This window comes from Muscardinus avellanarius, assembly GCF_963383645.1.
Source record: "Muscardinus avellanarius genome assembly, chromosome: 3".
Lineage (NCBI taxonomy): Eukaryota > Metazoa > Chordata > Mammalia > Rodentia > Gliridae > Muscardinus > Muscardinus avellanarius.
In genome coordinates, this window is record NC_137788.1 from 58570114 (window position 1) to 58590552 (window position 20439).

Here is a 20439-nt window from a genome sequence, read left to right on the forward strand (position 1 = left end):
GTGTGTGTGTGTGTGTGTGTGTGTGTTACTGAGGACTGAACTCAGGGACATCCAACTTCTGAGCTACACCCCCAGCCCTATTATTTATTTATTTATTTAGTCATAAAATAAAGATTACTTTTTTTTTTTTAGTGGTACTGGGTTCCTGGAAGCCCTTCTACCTCCGGGCTACACTCCCAGACCTATTTTATATTTTTGAAACAGGGTCTCTTACTCCAGTGCGGCTGGCTTCGAACCTGCGCGATCCTCCTGTCTCCGCCTCCCGAGCGGGAGGATTACAAGCCTGCGCCACCACACCCCGCTAAAGATTACTTTTTATTGCACATTTGTTTACATGTCTGCTGCTTCTGGATAGAGCTAAACCTAAAATATTGAGTTAGTTTAAATAATTTTCCACCAACTGAATTATAGCACTGATTTTAAATTTTGAAACAGGGTTTCATGAAGTTGCTGAGTTATTTTTTTATTTTGAAACAGTCTCACTAAATTGCTGAGAGCCTCTCTAAATTGCTGAGGCTAGCCTTGAGCCCATGATTCTGCTTTCTCAGCCTTCTAAGTACTGGGATTATTGGCAAGCAAATGATAGGGAAAAAAATATATATAGAGAGATGTATATAGATATATAGATATATATATAGAGAGAGACATATAGATAATGGGAACTGAACCCAGAAGCAGTCTACCTCCAAACTACACCCTCAGCCCAATTTTTAATTTCTTATTTGGAAACAGGATCTCACTTGGTTGCTAAGAGCTTTGCTAAGTTGACAAGGCTGGCTTTGTATGTGCAATCCTCCTGTCTCAGCCTCTCAAGTACTGGGATTACAAGTGCATGCCACCAAGCCTTGCTGGAAAATAATATTTTAAAGCATTCTTAACCTTCTTTGGTAATTGGTTGCCTCTTAGTAGCAAAACACTATTAAAACTAGCAAACTTGCTGGGCTTTGTGGCACATACCTGTAATCCCAGTACTTGGGAAGATGAGATAGGAGGGTCACAGGTTTGAGGTCAGCCTCAACTACTTAGTGAGGCCCTCTGCAACTTAGTGAGATACTGTTTCAAAGTAAAAATAAAATAAAATAGGGCTGGGAGCATAGCGCAGAGGTAGATCAACCTTGGGTTGATTCTCTAGTAAAACACACACACACACACACACACACACACACACACACACACACACACCAAGCTGAGAAATAAGGACAACAGCCCTTTACAACATGAAGAAACTGGCAAGAAGTGTTGATTTACATGGAAAAATAATTTTTGGTTAATATGCTATAGTTCTGGTCCCACTCAGACTCCCAAATGAAGCTCCTAAGGAGAGCACAGACACATGGTAGCCATATATTTGGAATAGGCTTGAAGTGGGGAAGGGGAGTGAGCAGAGGGACGGAGCTGAGACAGAGGCAGGTGCCTGGGCTGACCCTCAGTGTGGGATGAGAGGAGGACTGGGAAGGGAGACCTGGGTGGAGGCTCAGAGGGAGAAGATGTCACTAGGCAGGTGTGAGAGGAAGATAGAGGAGGACCTCAGATCCAGAAGGCAGGGCTCAGAGAGCAAAGGAAAGAGTTTCAAGTCATTCAAAGGGACAGATACTGAAATGATGACTCAGAGAATCTCAGCCTTGCAAAAGATGCTCTTGTAAGGGGTAGATTCATGGGGAAGGGAAGGCAAAAATCACACCAGAAAGATTAAAGACCAAGTGGAGATAGCGAAGCACATGGAGTTACCAGAGATATGTAAAAGCTGAATATGAAGTTTAAGGAAGGGAAATCTAAAGATCTGGTTGTGCAAAGGGTCCAAGAAACGTGAATTAAGTGAAGGTTAGTTAAAACATTTCCATGTTACAAATGAATCTGATTATAGATGATGATGTTATTTGGGGTGTGAGGAGAGCAATATCTATCTCTACAGATTTCCCCTATGAGTTCTAAGTGATCTGAGAGAAAATAAGAAGTAAGCAGATGAACCTAAAAATATCAAAACACTTATGCTATTTTAATTAATATTAAATGTTAAATTTAATATCTAAATTATTATTTTATTATAAAGTTGGGAACCTGAGACTGTAACTTGTTTCTGACTAGCACAGTCTAGTTAAGTATATATGTGTGTATACACACACACACACACATACACACACACACACACACACACACACACACTGCCTTTTGTCCTGCTCTGCCCCTTTCCTCTTATAAAAGTTTTCCATACCTCTTGGTCCCCATACATGGAGCTCTGGAGCAGATCTCCTCTATCTTCCTCAAAGCTGGCTTTGAATAAAGCCTGGGTTTTCTCTCACCATCTACCTCCTGAGTTTCAGTGCAACACACAGTTATAAAGTCTTTCCTTCTGCTTCCAGCTTGGATATGTGGCAATAGTGAACTTTTTAATACTGATCACAGGTTGGAGGACAGCCTCGGCAAGTAGAGAGACTCTAATCAACCTAGTGAGACCCTGTTTTAAAAAAAAATAGGGCTGGGAATATAGCTCGAAGGTAGAATGCCTCTGGGTTCAATCCCCAGTACCACACACAAAAGAATAAAATAAAATAAAACATACAATCCTTTATTTTTTCTGTTACTACTTTTATTTCCCACCAATCTACCCTCCATTATGGTGCCAAGCAGCTCCAAGGATCTTTAAAATAGTGTAAATCTGACTGTGTGCTCTCTCTTTTCATAACGTGCATGTTAAGTCCCAATCAGTCCATCAACTAACTGCTCATAGAAGGTCTTCTGATCTGGTCCATGTGCCAGTATTGGGAAGAGGCATCAGAATGTATTAATGTGCTGGTATTGGAAAATTGCTTTGATAATTTCCAAAGTGTAAAATATAGTCAGAGCTTAGGTACTACGAAAGCACTCAGGCAGGGAGGGGTGCTACAGCTATTACAATGCAGGATGCCTCTCTGTCTTTGCCCTTCATTTTTTTTTTTTTTTTTTTTTTGGTAGTACTGGAGGTGGAACCCAGAGGCTTTCTACCTCTGGGCTATACTCCCAGATCTATTTTATATTTTATTTGGAAACAGGGTCTCACTAAGTTGCTGAGAGCCTCACTAAGTAGCTGAGTTTGGCTTTGAACCTGTGCGATCCTCCTGTCTCAGCCTCCCAAGCGCAGGGATTACAAGTGTGCACCACCACACCCGGCTTTGCCCTTCATTCTAACCATTAACCTATAGTAAAAGCCTTACAGTCAACTGAAGCCATTAGCCCTAAAATTACAATAGAGGCAACCGGTGCCTCTGTTTACCTCCTCTTCTCTGGGATCTGGCTTGGGCATAGGAAAGGTAAACTTTGTGTGCTGCTTCAAAGCACCCTAGTTGATGAGCAACTAATACTACCCGATACAATGGAGGGGAGGGCCAGGTAGATTCCTGACCCTTGCACTTAGTAAGTACAATGTCCGGAGACAAAGAGGCACCACCTAGCCCATTGCCCTGGTAACGCTGATGAGAAAGATACCAATACAAAATCTATTTAAAGGTTGGGGTCCCCAAAAGGGGCTGAAGTTCCATTTTCGGGCTCTTCAGCATGCGGATCACCATGCTGCTTTTTCTTTCTCTTCTCTATTTCTTACTGCTCTATTTCCTAATTTTTTAATAAAGATTTGTTAAAGCTGCACTGAGCTGCCTGTTAGTTTTAATTTTTCTATTCAACCAACCTTAGTTGAATAGGAAAAAGAACCCCCACCATTTCAAACCGTAACAGTCCAGATCACTGTTTTAAACAAATAATAAAATCAAAAGGACTGAGGGTGTAGCTCAGAGGTAGAATGCTCTGGGTTCAATCCCCAGTGTCAAAAACAGAAAGATCAGAAAATAAAATTTGCATCATTTTTTCCAGTAAAAGTTTACCTATCTGAAAGCAGGCTTTTAAAAAAAGTGGCCATCCCGGGATTGGAGCCTGCCATGAGGCAGGGCCGGTGCTGGGGCCTCCAAGGCCTGGATTGGAGCCTGCTGAGGGGTTAGGCCAGTGCCTGGGTCAGCGAGGCTGGGATCAGAGCCTGCCTTGAGGCAAGGCCGGTGCTGGAGCCAGCGAGATTGGGATCAGAGTCCTCCAGGTGGCCAGGCCACTACTGGTGACATCAAGAGTGGGATTGGAATTTGCAATGCGGCATGCACAGAGAAATATCACAGAAAATAAAAACCAGATGCTTCCCCTAATTAGCAATAACTAGGAGGAAAGGGGTACCAAGAGGAGGTCGAGTTATAGGAAGGGCCCTATAGTGAAGCAACTAAGGTGATCAATCAGAGGGTATGGGATGGGGGAGGATGGAACCTCTTTAAAACTCAGGAGGTACATAAACAAATGTATCAAAGATAATCACCAATCAAGCATGGGATTGAGGGGGGGGATGGGATGGGGATTGGATGAGGGCTGATTGGATAATGTGTGCTAGTATATCCTCTCAAGTCTTGTATTCCAATGTGATATATGATTACAATACACCAATAAAAATAATAAAAATTAAAAAATTAAAAAATTAAAAAATTAAGAAGTGGCCATCAAAAAATTCTGAAATGATTAATTCAAACTAAAAATAAAACTTGTACTCATTTTTTTTAAGTTTAGAGACAGAAGAAGAGCAACAATATCTCACCACGAGCTATGTTAATATCTCCACTGACTCACTGCAAGGTGGCAGCAAGTATTTGGTTTGGGTCCAGGCTGCAAACACATTAGGCATGGAGGAATCGAAACGACTGAAAATTCATCTGGATGATTTAGGTAAAGAATAAGAAATTCTATGATGTCTTTTGTAATCAGCAACTAAGTTGTGCTGTCTTAGTCAAAGGAAATCTAGAGCTCGAAGAAGTTTCCCTAAAGTTCCTGCAGATCATGGCAAATAAAACAAAAAGTACCCATAATTCCTCAGGCCTGAGGCAACTCAGAGGTGAGCACTGCTATTTTGTTGATTATCCTTCTAGTCTCAATTCTGCTTGAGGGTATGTGTTTAAACAAACATTTGTTGGGAATGTCTATGCTCCAAACATTGTTCTAAAGGCCAGGGAGAATAACACAGACAAGGGACCCGCCCTAAAGCAACTTGAAAATCCACCAAGGAGGACAGAAAGAATCAAGAATTGTAATGAAGTGTGGTGCATCATGTTATGAAAAGCATGGCATACTAGGGAATTATACTCAGACACTATTTGGGGGATTACATGGGAGATTTTTGTTGTTGTTTTTATAAGTTTTGTGAAATACATGGACAATTGCAGAGAATTTTGTAGACATCTCTAAGTCTACACCAGGCAGATATAACAAATACTAACATTTTTTGCTTCAAAAAAAAATTTTTTTTGGTGGTATTGGGGTTCCTGGAAGCCCTTCTACTTCCAGGCTACACTCCCAGACCTATTTCATATTTTTATTTGGAAACAGGGTCTCTTAAGCCAGCACAGCTGGCTTCGAACCTGCGCGATCCTCCTGTCTCCACCTCCCAAGCGCGGGGATTGCAAGCATGCACCACCACGCCTGGCCTTGCTTTAGATTTTTTAGGTCCCACCCTTTTTAACTTAACAGTATATGATAAACATTTCTATTAACTTAATCTACAGTATCATTTTTTGCATTATCTGAGCATGTCATAATTTAATCCCCTATGGTTGGAGATGTATGCTAGTTTCAGTTTTTACCATTATGAACTGTATTGCCATAAACAACCTCATGTCTAAATTTTTACGTAGGCCTTGGTTATTTTCTTAAGATATAGTTAAGAAGTCATTACCCTGGGACCTTTAAAAGTATGCCCAAGTAGCTGGGCGTAGTGGCACACACTTGTAATCCCAGCATTTGGGAGACTGAGACAAGAGGAACCTGGTTTGCAACCAGCCTCAGCTACTTTGTGAGGTCCTTTGCAACTCAGTGAGACCCTGTTTCAAAATAAAGAAAAGAAAAAAAAAAAACAGACCTAGAAGTGTAGCTCTGAAGTAGAATGCCCCTGGGCCCATCCCCAGTACCGTAAAAAAAAAAAAACAAAAAAAAAAAAAAAACAAAGTATGACCAAGTCCTAAAATCAAGACTCATACAACACCAGCTGTGAATCACTCTTTAGAGGTCCTTGCAAGAATAATTTCAGTTGTTATTAAGGATAATTTCAACCAGGCGTGGTGGTGCACGCCTGTAATCCCAGTATTTGGGAGGCTGAGACAGGAGGATCACATGTTCGCAGCCAGCCTCAGCTATGGAGTGAGGCCCTCCATAACTTTGTGAGACCCTGTTTCAATATAAAGAATAAAAAATAGGACTCGGGGTATAGCTTGGAGGTCGACTGTCCTTGGATTCAATCCTCAGTGCCACAGAAAAGGATAATTTCAATAAGCAAACATTTATTGAGCATTTCCTCATGTGCTACTGGCCGTGTGCTTGTGTGTGTGTGCATGCATGCATGCATGCGTGTGTGTGTGTGTATGTGTGTGTGTGTGTGTGTGTGTGTGTGTGTGTGTGTGTGTGTGTGATATTTATCTTTTATTTAAGAAACCAGGTCTTGCTAGGTTGCTGAGATTCTTGCTAAGTTGCTGAGGCTGGTCTTTAAACCTGCAATCCTTCTGTGTCAGTCTCCCAAGTGCTGGGATTATAGGAGTGGGCCACTATGCCCAATTTATTTCCTTGTGTGTTAACTGGTATTACATATAGTATTTTCTTTTTCTTTTCTTTCTTTATTTTTTCTTTTTTTTTTTCAGTACTGGAAATGGAACCCTGGGACATTCTACCTCCAAGATACACCCCAGTCCTATTTTTTATTCTTTATTTTGAAACAGGGTCTCACTAAGTTGCAGAGGGTCTCACTAAGTAGCTGAGGTGAACCTGCGATCCTCCTGTCTCAACCTCCCAAGTACTGGGATTACAAGCGTGTGCCACTATGCCCAGTTTACATATAGTATTTTATTTAGCCCTCACAAAAATCCTATTTTGTAGAAAAACTTATAGTTTACACATGAGGAAACTGAGGCTTTGTGGCATTAAAAAAAAAAGCCCTGAGATTGAAAAACTAGGGATTATCTTATTCCAACATCCTCTACTTCTCTCTTTGGTCTTCATGAGTAAAATAAAGGCACATTACAATACATCTGACAACTTACCTGCTGAATGATCTAGGAGATGTGAATCCTTTTCTGGGAGTTCAACAAGAGTAGCCCTGAAGGATTGCTGAAGTTTTTCTTCTGTCACAACTAATACTTCAACTTCTCAACTACCACAAGTGTCTCAAGTAATAGAGTTGTCTAAAAATCTGTCCTATGCTCTGAATATCAGATCTGACCATCATGATGAGCAATAGCTCAATATCTTTGTACATTTTGGAGTGGAAATTCTCTTGGTCTTCTTGTTCTACAGATTTTTGCATATTAGCATTTTGAGGTAGGATGTAGTAATATGCCATTAAAAAAATGTAGGTACCCCTTGATAGATTCATGACATATAAAGGTTGTATGTTAGTACCATTTTGGCAGTCATTTTTAGGAACTAAATTATAAGTAGTAGTAGTAGTAGTAGTAGTAGTAGTAGTAGTAGTAGTAGTAGTGTTATTATCCTTATGACCTTAATTTTATTGTATGCATTTGTTGAACACCTAATGTAGTTTAGCCACTCAACATACACATCATATTTAATTTTAGAAATGACCATAAATGGTCATAAATGGTTTGACTACCCACTTTACTGATGTGGAAAGTGATAAAGCAGTTTCTCCTAGGTCATTTCACAGGTAAGGAGGAGAAGAAGGTTTTATCCCAGACTGGCTGACTTTCCATGTTCACGCCACCCCTCAACTCGCACAGGGAAAATCTCTTGTGGATGCCACATCCAGTTCTGACTTCTCACAGTGTGGACTGGAAATGTGGAGTTGTTATTTCTTCTCTTGTTGCTTCTCCTCCTCCCCAACATCTTCTCCATCTCTGCCTTCACTATCCTCATAGTGAAGGCATAGTCATCCTTTTCATTATCCCCAATAGAACTTAGGCTCAGGTTAAAGCTGGGCGTGGTGGCACACACTTGTAATTCCAGTACTTGGGAGGCTGAGGCAGGAGGATCATGGTTTAAGGACAGCCTCAGCTACTTAGTGAGGCACTGTGCAACTTAGTGAGACCCTATTTCAAATTAAAGAATAAAAAAATAGGGCTAGGGGTATAGCTTGGAGGTAAAGTACCCCTGGGTTCCAGCCCCAATACCACACACACACAAAAAAAGACTAAGTCTGAAAGCTACAGGTTGACTTGGCAAGATAATGCAATCAACAAAGCCATCAATTTATTAAAAGATGAGCGGTTTTTGTGGCTGACACTTTAAGAACATGACACTGCCAGTTAGATTAATGAACTGTTCTATGAAACAGATAACAGAAGACTCTCCTGAGAGCAATTTTCACATTATAGCTACAAGGTTGGGCATTAATTAAGTCAAGGAGGCTATGCTGAAAGTCAAGTCAAAGACATAAATTTCAATAGAGAGCGCAGTGCTTTCTGCCAGCCACTGCGAACATTAATTCTCCTCATCCAGTAAATACAGATAAAACACATGTCGTTAGAAAGATATCAAGCAACTAAGTTTTGGTTATTTATTTCAATACTAGTAGAACCTAAAATTCCAGTGTCTATGATGAACTTGATTTTTTTTTAATATACTTCTCAGCTGGGCGTGGTGGCACACACTTATAATCCCAGCATTTGGGAGGTGGAGACCAGAGGATCGCGGTTTGCAGACAGCCTCAGCTGTCTTTGCAACTCAGTGAGACCCTGTTTCAAAAATAAAAAAGACTAAAAAATAGGGGCTGGGGAAGTAGCTGAGAGGTACAATGTCCCTGGCTTCCATCCCTGGTACCGTCAAAAAAAATTATATATATAATCTCAGCCAAGCGTGGTGGCGCACACTAGTAATTCCAGTATTTGGGAGGCTGAGACAGGAGGATCACAGGTTTGCAGCCAGCCTCAGCTACTTTGTGAGGCTCTCTGAAACTTAGTGAGAACCTAATCTATGTACATTCTGAAGATATCAATATCAATTTCAATATTATAAATGAGAAAAGAGAAGGCGTGGGTCGGGTTAGGATCCAGAGGGAAATGCGTTGAGCGCTGTGTGAGTGCTGTGTGCATGTCTGTTTCTATCACACTAAACCTCATTATGATGTGTGGTTACAATGCACCAATAGAAGTGTGTGTGTGTGTGTGTGTGTGTGTGTGTGTGCCCTTTTTTTACATTATTTATTTTGAAACAGGACTGGACAGACATCCTCGCAGAAATATTTTCTGTATAAGGCTGTGGTTCTGGCAGAGTCCTTTGTGGTAGATGTTATCATCAGGCATATGAGTCCCCTCCCTCCCAGCCAAACTTGACACAAGCAACTCCATCATGACTTTGACAATGTTTCCAGCACACTTGTACTGCTATACCAAAGTGCAAGCTAAATCAGGTGGGAGACAGAAGGAAAAGGGTAATGTAAAGCCTTGATGGTACTAACATGGTATAAAGTGGTCTCACAGCTCTGAGGATCCCCTTTCTTGACTCAAGAAATTTCTGCCGGGTATGGTGGCGCACGCTTGTAATCCCAACATTTGGGAGGCTGAGACCGGAGGATCACGGTTCGTGGACAGCCTCAGCTACTTAGTGAGGCCCTCTGCAACTCAGTGAGACCTGGTTTCAAAATAAAGAATAAAAAATAGAGCAGGGGGTGTAGCTCGGAGGTTGAATGCCCCTGGGTTCCATCCCCAGACCTGCAAAAAAAAAAAAAAAAAAAAAAAAAGAAAGAAATTTCTGAATATTGATTTTTGTTAAAAGAAGGATATGCCTAGGTATAGTGGTACACATGTAATACCAGCTACTTGAGAGGCTGAGGCAGGAGGATCACAAGCTCAAGGCCTGTCTGGGGAACTGGGAGACTCTGTCTCAAAAATAAAAATAAAAGCCGGGCGTGGTGATGCACGCTTGTAATCCCAGCACTTGGGAGGCTAAGACAGGAGGATTGCACAGGTTCGAAGCCAGCCTCAGCTACTTAGTGAGGCTCTCAGCAACTTAGTGAGACCCTGTTTCCAAATAAAGTATAAAATAGGTCTGGGAGTATAGCCCAGAAGTAGAAAAGCCCCTGGGTTACACCCCCAGTACCATAAAAAAATAATAAAATGAGATAAAAATAAAAAGGGCTGGGAGTGTAGCTAAGTGGTAGATCACTTGCCTAGCATGTGTAAGGCTGGGTTCAAGCTCCAGTAACACACACACACACACACACACACACACACACACACACACACACACAGTGCTAATGGAATCCAGTCACACACAGTCCCACTCACACACACAGTGCTAATGGAATCCAGATGATAAAAGTCAAGTATAGTAAGTCCTTTAATTAACCTAATTTTGCTTCTACTTCTAGTCTCTGCTAGGTTTAGTCCTTTATAGGACTGAGCTACTAGAAAGCAAAAGTTTAATTTTTATATTTCTCTGTAAATAAGCTACTTATACCTTAGATAACAAGAATCATTAATATGAATGTAGAACAAATAAAAATAAATTAACTGATAGAGAATATTAAACTGTACTAATGATCTCTTAAAACCTACATACTTCCAGGCATGGTGGCACACTCTTGTAAACTTGAGAGGCTGAGACAGGAGGATCGCACAGGTTTGAAAACAGCCTCAGCTACTTAGTGAGACCCTGTTTCCAAACAAAAATATTAAATAGGTTTGGGAATGTAGCCTGGAAGTAGAAGTCCCCTGGGTTCCATCCCCAGTAAAACACACACACATACACACACACACACACACACACACACACACACACACACACACACACACACTGTGTGTATAGAGAGTGAGTACAGGGATTGAACCTAGGAGTGCTCTACCACTGAGCTGTACCCACTCCCTTTATTTTTTATTTGGAGACAGGGTCTCCTGACTTCCCCTAGACTGACCTGGAACTTTCATTTCTCCTGCCTTAGAATAGTTCAGTTGCAGGTGTGGGCTATCACACTAGGCTTTACATGCAGGGTTTTTAACTCTGTTAAAGAAATACTTAACAAATGTATTTGTAACAAATATAGGAGAAATTAAAAGTGTCAATGATTATTCTATTCAGAGAAAACAAACTTGCAAATATTTATACAGTTTAGAAATATAAAGATTCCAGCCTGGTATGGTAGTACATACTTGTAATTCCAGTAGTTGGGAGACTGAGACAGGAGGATCGCGGTTAGCCTCAGCTACTTAGTGGGGCTTTCCACAACTTAGTGAGACCCTGTTTCACTATTATGTTTTGAAACATAATTTCTGTTTCAAAATAAAGAATGAAAAATAGGGCTGGGAGTATGGCTTGGAGGTAGAATGCCCCTCAGTTCAATCCCCAGTACTGCAAAATAAAAGAAAAAAAAAAAAAGAAATATTGAGATTTCAGTTACAACATTCCTCCTACTATAACAAAACAACTAGTAACTAGTAAGATGACCAATCATAATTTCTGGGGTTTTTTGAAGGATATTATCATAGAACAAGCACTTAATTTGTAAACCTTTAATCTCCTGAGAACCAATCATTTTGTTCAAATCATACTTTTAAGCATATATTTATTTTAATGGAGAACAAAACAAGTTAGCAATAGATATAAGTAGTCATACAAGTTTTTCTGTTACACAAGAGAAGAAGAATGTTATTGTGAGAGGTCTCAATGTAAGATCTTATCAAATCAAATTTTCTGAAATAAATTTTGATAATGTGTTCGTCAGCTTTCTAGTACTGTGACAAAATACCCGAAATAATCAACTTATAAGAAAAAAGGTTTATTTTGGCTCATAATTTAACAGATTTTAGTCTATGGTTTGGGGCCTGTGATGAGGCAGAAAATCGTCACAGCAGCACATGGTGAGAGAAGCTACTCATCTCGTGATTGTGAAGCAAAGAGAGAGAGGAAGGGAAAGGGATTTCCTTAGTTGGTATTTATATAGGGAGTGGGAAGTAGGAGAAAGGACTATTAGAGTTTGGTTTAAAATAAATGGAGGAAGCTGGGCATGGTGTAATCTCAGCATTTGGGAGGCTGGGACAGGAGGATCACAGTTTGCAGACCGCCTCAGCTATTTAGTGAGGCCCTTTGCAACTCAGTGAGACCCTGTTTCAAAATAAAGAATAAAAGATAGGGCTGGGGGTGTAGCTCGGAGGTTGAATGCCCTGGGTTCCATCCCCAGTGCCTCAAAAAATAAATAATAAATAATAAAAACTTTCCCAGTGAGAAATTGGTATCTTCTCATCAATATATAGACATGTTAAAATGCAAAATAAATAAATAAATAAAAACACCATTTTAGATGATCTAATTTACAACCAAAGGATCTTGTCTTGTCTTTTAAATCATCAAGAAAAAATCTATTCAGCCCAGTCTCCATTTTTTTTCCTTTTTTTTTTTTTTTGTAGTACTGGGATGAAACCCAGGGGCATTATACCTCTGAGATACACCCCCAGCCCCATTTTTTATTCTTTATTTCAAAACAGGTCTCACTGAGTTGCAGAGAGCCTCACTAAGTACCCGAGGCTGTCCTTGAACCTCGATCTTCCCGTCTCAGCCTCCTGAATGCTGGGATTGCAAGTGTGCACCACCATGCCCAGCTGGGCAAGTTTTTAACCTGCTATCTTCTTTCTTTTCCTAGTGATACCTTCTGCATCCATCATTTCCAGGGCTGAAACTGTAAATGCTACTGTAGCTAAGACCATCGTTCATTGGAAGAGTGAAACCGCAATTGAAAAGCTTTCCTGTGAAATGAGACACAAGGCCACATCAAACCACACCTGGAATGTAAGCTCGACTTTTCCTAACTCTTTGGCATGTGAGTGAATGATGTCAAAGAAAAGCCAACTGTCAGTTCCCACCGTGGACTTGTCAGTGAATCCTCTTACTGTGTGATTTCAAACCACTCATGTTTTAGTAATGATTACCATATGCTTCTAAACTGAGAGATGTTTCCTGAAAAGAACTTGATGCCTTTGTAAATTGCTTAACTGATCGATCTCCAACTAATCCCAGTACTTGGGAGGCTGAGACAGGAGGATCGCACAGGTTCAAAGCCAGCCTCAGCAGCTTAGTGAGGCTCTCAGCAACTTAGTGAGACTCTGTTTCCAAATAAATATAAAATAGGTCTGCAGGTAGAAGGCCCTTGGGTTCCATCCCCAGTATCACACACACACAAAAATCTTTCTGTTCCCAGGTCCTCTGCCTGGCCTCACTAGGTGGTTGAGGGGAACACAGTCGTAGGAAGACAACGAGAATATTAGAATATTAAACTAACTTATTTGAAGTAAGTAGGAGATTACAGATTATATGAATGTTCAGGGTCAGGCCAGGCTTTTCTAAATTTACACAGTCAGAAACTAAGTACTCCTCAAAGACCCTACATCACTTTAGGCACCCAGTGAATAGTTACAAAATGGAAGAACCCACCCTTAATCTCAGTTCTTGGGAAGCTGAGTCAGGAGGGTCACAGGTTCTAGGCCAGCGTCAGAAGCCTGTCAAGACCCTGTTTCAAAACAAAATATTAAAAGGGCTGGAGGGTGTAGTTCAGAGGTAGAATGTTTCTGTTTTCGATCCCCAGTACCACCAAACAAATAAAAGAAAGAATAGTTTCTGACCCAAAACCTATATTCTGCCCACTCTATTATGCTTCTTCTAAATACAACCACTGATACATAAAAATGTGCTTTACCATTTCGTACTAGATGTCCTAAGGCAAGTCAGAAATAGGCAGGATGGAACTTTATTTTATACCCACTGCTGTCAATTTTATCTAGTTCATGCATAAAGAAGTGCTGTCTTTGTTCCTCGTAGGGACACAAGAAAATCAGAATCAAAAGCGAGTGGGAAGGCCAGGCGTGATGGCCCATGCCTGTGATCCTAGTGCTTAAGAGGCGGGGACAGGAGGATCTCAGGTTTGAGGCCAGCCTCAGCACTTTAGTGAAGCCCTTACCAACTTAGTGAGACCTTGTTTCAAGATAAAAAGTAAAATAGAGCTAGGGATACAGCCCAGAAGTAGAACACCCCTGGATTCAATACCAAAAAAGAAAAAGGAAAGAAAGCGAGTAGAATGCAAAAGACTGCAAGGTCCCTCTCTCACCTCAGACAGTGCTGGGGGGTGGCTCTTGACTTCAAAGGGACCTGCAGCTATCTCAGAAAAGTCTGTGCTAAGATCACAGGCTTTAGAGGTCAGGCCTGGCTCTGCTGCTTTGTAGCTGTGCAACCTTGAACAAACTCCTTATCTTCAGTGTACCTTTTTATTCCCATATGTGAAATGGGAGCAAGATAAGATAAGCACCTACCTCAGGAGCGTGTGAGTGTGTTGGTGTGGGGAATGAGATGGTGCAGGAAATTAGCTCAGAGCCAGGAGCATGGCTAATATTCAGTGCATGCCAACTATTATTTTTTCTCTGAATCATCACCATGTTTCAGGGATGACAGTGCATAGATATCTGTCTGAAAAATCAGCAAACTAGAGGTGTTTTCCAGCCCCTTTGGTTAAGCTGCTTGCAGACTGGGAGATATGGAAGGGAACCAGCAGCCCTTCGAAGCTGTGGTCCTGCAAGACAGTCATTGCAGAGTGGGATTCTGATCTATCAAGAAATGGCTCCGAAGGCCGGGCGTGGTGGCGCACGCTTGTAATCCCCGCGCTTGGGAGGCAGAGACAGGAGGATCGCGCAGGTTCGAAGCCAGCCGCGCTGGCTTAGGAGACCCTGTTTCCAAAAATAAAATAGGTCTGGGAGTTTAGCCCGGAGATAGACGGGCTTCCAGGAACCCCAGTACCACAAAAAAAAAAAAAAAAAAAGAAAGAAAAAAAGAAAAGAAAAGAAAGAAATGACTCCGAAACTGGGCATGGTGGCGCATGCTTGTAATCCCAGCATTCAGGAAGCGGAGACAGGAGGATTATGGTTCACAGACAGACTTAGCAAGGCCCTTCGAAACTCAGTGAGACCCTGTTTCAAAAATTAAAAGACTAAAAAATAAGGCTAAGAGTGTGGATTGAAGGTACAATGCCTCTGGGTTCCATCTCCACAAAATAGATAAATAAATAAAAATGAATGAATGAATGAATGAATGAATGAATGAATGAATATAAATTGCTCCAAACCAAACCTTCAGATTTTGTCCCCGGAGATTAAATTGCTTTCTAGGGAACATTTACGAAGGTCTTATTCCAGTCTCATTAGTTCCAGCCCCTTCTTGAATTCCCAAGCAGCGTAGCTGAGATGAGGTGGAACATGGAGATTTCAGTAATGACTCGGAAACTGCAAGAGGAAAATAAACATCTCCAAGAAAGACCAGTTGCTGTGTACTCTAGATTACAAAACAAGACCAGCTCCACGGAGTTGGTAGGCTCTACCCAGTCTTGCTTAAAATTTCCTTCAGACAGTAAACATCATCTTAGCAATTACAACTGCCCAATAGACTCTCGCGCTGAGAGAACAATTCCCACAGTGAGTCTGTCTTCTAGGTTCTTCTTACATTTAAGAACAAATGACCTATGTAGATAATTCCCACCCTTGAAAAACCACCATATTAGAAAACAACACAATAAGCCTCTCCTAAAAGAAAAATGGGTAACAGTTTGAGGTGATAAATATGTTTATTTGTTTCACTAAAGGCCTTTTTTTTTTTTACTATGACTATGTCTCTCATAATATGTTGCATGCTGTACATATACACAGTCACATTTCTTAAAAATTCTTTCTATTATGGAGATCTGGCTGTACTTAGGGTATGTCTTTTTTTTTTCAAGAAAACTTATCTGTAAACAAAATGTAAGTGACATATTGAAAGATAATAGCTCTCTTACAAGAGAAGCTGATCTGAAGCAGAGTGCATTTGAAAGTCAAATCCTTAGCAAAATAAGTAAAATCTCTCTTTGGGAAGCCCCAAAATATGCTATTAAATAGGACCCATCATTAATATTTAAATAGCAAAAAATTCAGAAGACCAGGAGTTATGAAATAAGAATGATATCTTTCAGGGAATACAACATCCCCAAAAGGGATATTTTCATGAATTTACATTTTCAATGCATTGCAAGTTTTAAAGATTGATGTTAAGATTGGGTTTAACAGAAGAATTCCTAAATGAAGTTGTTCTTCATTCATTCACTCACTCATTCATTCATTCCTCATTCACTTATTCATCCTGATGGGTTTTCTTTGTTTTGTTTTGTTTTGTTTTTTTCGGGTCTGGGGATGGAACCCGGGGCATTCGACCTCCAAGCTACACTGCGTGCCCTATTTTTTATTCTTTATTTTGAAGCCGGGTCTCACTGAGTTGCAGAGGGCCTCACTAAGTAGCTGAGGCTGTCCTTGAACCACCATCCTCTGGTCTCAGCCTCCAGAACGCTGGGATTACAAGCGTGTGCCACCACGCCCGGCTTCATCCTGATGTTTTAACTATCCCTTTCGTATCTGGTAACAGTTGTCTCCCAGTTGTTGAATAAATACATTTCTAGACATATTTTGTGTCTGGCTCTCAATCATGCTTCACTGTTTTCAGTAAACATGACAACACACTGAAGATTCTTTGCAGATGCCTTCCTTGATTTCTCTCTCCTGGTGGAACTTGCCTGCTTGGGGTCATTTTTTATTATGTTTTCTTTTTTGCAGTTATAGCAACTCAGAAAGAAACATTCATGAATTTATTTCTAAGCTATTTTCTTTCTTATTTCTACAGGATTTTTCTAGCTCAATATTCTTAGACCATTGTTTATATTTCTCTCTTTCCCTCTTCTCTCCCCGACACGAGGTCTTGTAAAAATATGTATAAATTTGCAGTAAGGGCCAATTTAACAGCTTGTTGTATGAGTAGATTTTTTTTCAAAAAGTAGTCATGAGCAAGTGAAATTATTTTATCATTCAGGAAGAATTACTGATCTAAATATTCAAATGAAGAAATTCAAACTATTGCCAACAGGTGCCCCATTTTTCTGCTTCATTAAGATCAGCTATTCCAAAATTTAAAATATATTACATTTTGGATTTTCTTCAGGTTGAAAAGCCTGAGAGAATTACTGATAATGTGAATTTCACAGTATTTAAAACATGTATATGATGATGTACCTTTTATACAAAGTGCACCAATCTTCTTTGTTTTTTCAGGGTCTAGAAAAATGGCTATACTATGGTACAGACTCCATAGATTTTTGTTAGGTGGAATAACTATTTTTTGAAAGCATATCATACATACCATTTTATTATTGTTATTTATGTATTTTAGCTTAAAGAGTTTAACACCAATTTCACATATGTGCAACAGTTAGAATTCTACCTGGAGCCAAACACTAAGTATATATTTCAAGTGAGATGTCAAGAGACAGGTAAAAGGTACTGGCAGCCCTGGAGCCCACCCTTTTTTCATACAACACCTGAAACAGGTGAGTGTACTTACATATTTTATTCTTTAAGGCTTTTGACTTCTGACTCTTTCCTAAAGTACATATATTTCTTCTGCCTGACTTCTACCCAAACTGATAAAACCATTGTATGTAAGGTGATAACATTTTTTAAAATTAGTTAATTCATTCATTAGTTAATTAATCAATTAATTTGTGTGTGTGTGTGTGTAAGTACTGGGGATGGAACCCAGGGGCATTTTACCTCTGAGCTACATTTCCAGCCCTATTTTGTTTTATTTTTTATCTGGAAACAGAGTCTCTCTAAGTTGCTGAGAGGCTCGCTAAATTTCTGAGAGGCTCACTAAATTGCTAAGGCTGGCTTTGAACCTGTGAGCCTCCTATCTCAGCCTCCCAAGTACTGGGATTACAAGTGTGTGGCAGTGAGCTCAGCTAGATGGTAACATTTAGATTATCATTCTGCTTTGCTGCTTTGACTACAACTTACAAATTGGTTCTCAAACATTCCTAGGCATTAAAAAAAAAAAAAAAAACCTTGGGGCACTTGTTTAAGATTCATGTCCACAATCCTCACTACCCAAAGGTCTGATTCCACAAGCGATGGTGAGAGATTCTCAAAGGTCAGCATTTTTTTTTTACAAACACCCGGATGTTTGTGAGGCATATAATATCTAGGACTTTATTCTAAAAAGTTATTAAGAGTTTAGAAATATATAATGTTCTAAAAGAGACATAAATAAAAAAATATCAATAATTATTGTTAAATACCACATATTCAAAGCAATCAAAAGCTATTAAAACACTTAAGCATGAATTAATTGGATCTCAACAAGATCTAGCTGACCCTCTGTTTATCTTTAGAGAATTTCCTTTTCCTAATGTTATCGGTTTAATTTTACATGCATTTACTTGTAAGGTCATTAAATAATAGTTTCTTAGCTAAGTAGATTTTGATTGTAAGCAAATAATTATATTAATCTATTATGTGTCATACTTCTACATAATGACCCATAAACTTTAAGATGTCTTTATATCATAAGTAGTTTATGCATTAAGTTTCAATTTTTCTTGTCAGAAATGGACTTAATCTCAAGCTGTTGACATGCACTCATTGCCTACTTTAACGACTGTCAGAGAAACGAGGGGTGAGGAGGTGCTTTTTAAAACTCATTCATAGACTTTTGTAAAATGCAAGATAAATTAAAGTTATTATAACAGTGATTCTTTAAAAAAAAGAAATGGACTTAATCATAATCATATCATTAACATCACCCTAATTATAACAACTTATAATTTGTTTTATGTTTGCAACGCACTTTGTTGTTTTTGTTTTTGTTTTTTGCGGGTCTAGGGATACAACCCAGGGGCATTTGACCTCAGAGCTGTACCCCCTGCCCTATTTTTTTTATTCTTTATTTTGAAACAGGGTCTCACTAAGTTGCAGAGGACCTCGCTAAGTGGCTGAGGCTGTCCACGAACCGTTATCCTCCAGTCTCAGCCTTCCAAATGCTGGGATTACAAGCGTGCGCCACCACACCCTGCTCTTAAAAAATGCACTTTGACATACACTCTAAATATTAATGGCTGCTCAGTAAGCAGAGGCAACCCAAAGCCAAATAGTCAAAAAGTTCTTTTGGCGCCCCCTGATGCCCAGATGTTCAAAATACCTTACTAAGAAAATCATTTCAATCATAAAAATCTATTCTTTTTTGAAATTTAGTTTCAAATTTAAATTTAGTGTCTTAAATGAATATTGTTGAGAGTTTTTATGAATTTAGGTACAGTTTAGTAATATAATTTAGTTGATAACCCAATTACTTCAACAAAATATAGAATTTTATAGCAAGATTATCTAAATGAATAACTAAAATTTACTTATCTTTTACAAACTACTACCACATATAAACTTGTTTGACTTTTACACTAAACATATCTGGTAGTATAATAAGCAATATTTTTCAAATGCAAAAACTGAGACATGACTTGCTAAATAGCATGTTCCTAGTGGATAGTAATGCCTGATCACTCAGACACTGCATTTTCCCACCACCCCTCCACAAGCTCATCCATTTTTTAAGCACTTACATCAAAGTGGAAAAGTATTTAATCTTAATACTTTGCAAGTTAAGTATAGGACTGTGAATGTTCTTCTTTAATGATAGAGGTCTTCAATCTGAAGTTTAAGGCAGGTGGAACACCAAAGCTACCCTACAGCAATCTAAACTGAAAATCTTTTGTTTCCTAAAGAGAAAAATACTGGTTAAAATGAAAGTTTCCTGAAAGCTTGAAAATATCCAAGTTTTACACATTTGCTAAGGGTAACCATGGGCTGTTTTCTTGATAAATCCACTTCTGAGACACATTGGATGAGAAACATTCAGAGTATGCTAGGGAAAATACAAATAATAAGTCTCTTTTTTTTCTATTTGTAAAAACCATGCAAGTTTATTATAGTATTTATCCTAGAGCTATAAAATCAATAATATTTTCCCTACACACCTATTTTTAATGATTGATTTTGTGGTGTAAATACTATTTTGTATCTTGATTTGCTCAATTAATCAACCTTTTTGAATTTTTAAAGACCTATTTACTGCTGCACAGCATTCCAGTTTATGGATGTACTATAATTCAAATAATCACTCACACACACACATACACACACATATGTTTGTGTGTATATATATATATAGAGAGAGAGATGTGCTATAATTCAAATAATCATTTACATATGCGTGTGTGTGTGTGTGTGTGTGTGTGTGTGTGTGTGTGTGTTTGGAGAGAGAGAGAGAGAGAGAGAGAGAGAGACTGAGGACTGGATTAAACCTAGGAGCATTCTACCTCTGAGATATGCTCCCAGTCCCATTTTATTTTTTATTTATTTATTATTATTGTGTGTGTGTGTGTGTGTGTGTGTGTGTGTGTGTGTGTGTGTGTGTGTGTGTGGTACTGGGGTTCCTGGAAGCCCTTCTGCCTCCGGGCTACACTCCCAGACCTATTTTTTATACTTTTTTATTTGGAAACAGGGTCTCCTAAACCAGGGCACGGCTGGCTCTGAACCAGAGCGATCCTCCTGTCTC

At 39.5% G+C, this 20439-nt stretch overlaps 1 protein-coding gene across 1 annotated transcript in view; it reads left to right on the forward strand.

Annotated features, from left to right (window-relative positions):
* IL23R (interleukin 23 receptor) overlaps nucleotides 1-20439 on the forward strand; it is a gene marked incomplete at both ends in the record, with an annotated part of 66954 nt that overhangs the window by 23464 nt on the left and 23051 nt on the right. The window contains 3 exons of the mRNA XM_080693140.1: nucleotides 4568-4728; nucleotides 12635-12780; nucleotides 17224-17380. Coding sequence (XP_080549266.1) covers nucleotides 4568-4728; nucleotides 12635-12780; nucleotides 17224-17380 — 464 coding nt within the window. The remainder of the gene's footprint in view (nucleotides 1-4567; nucleotides 4729-12634; nucleotides 12781-17223; nucleotides 17381-20439) is intronic.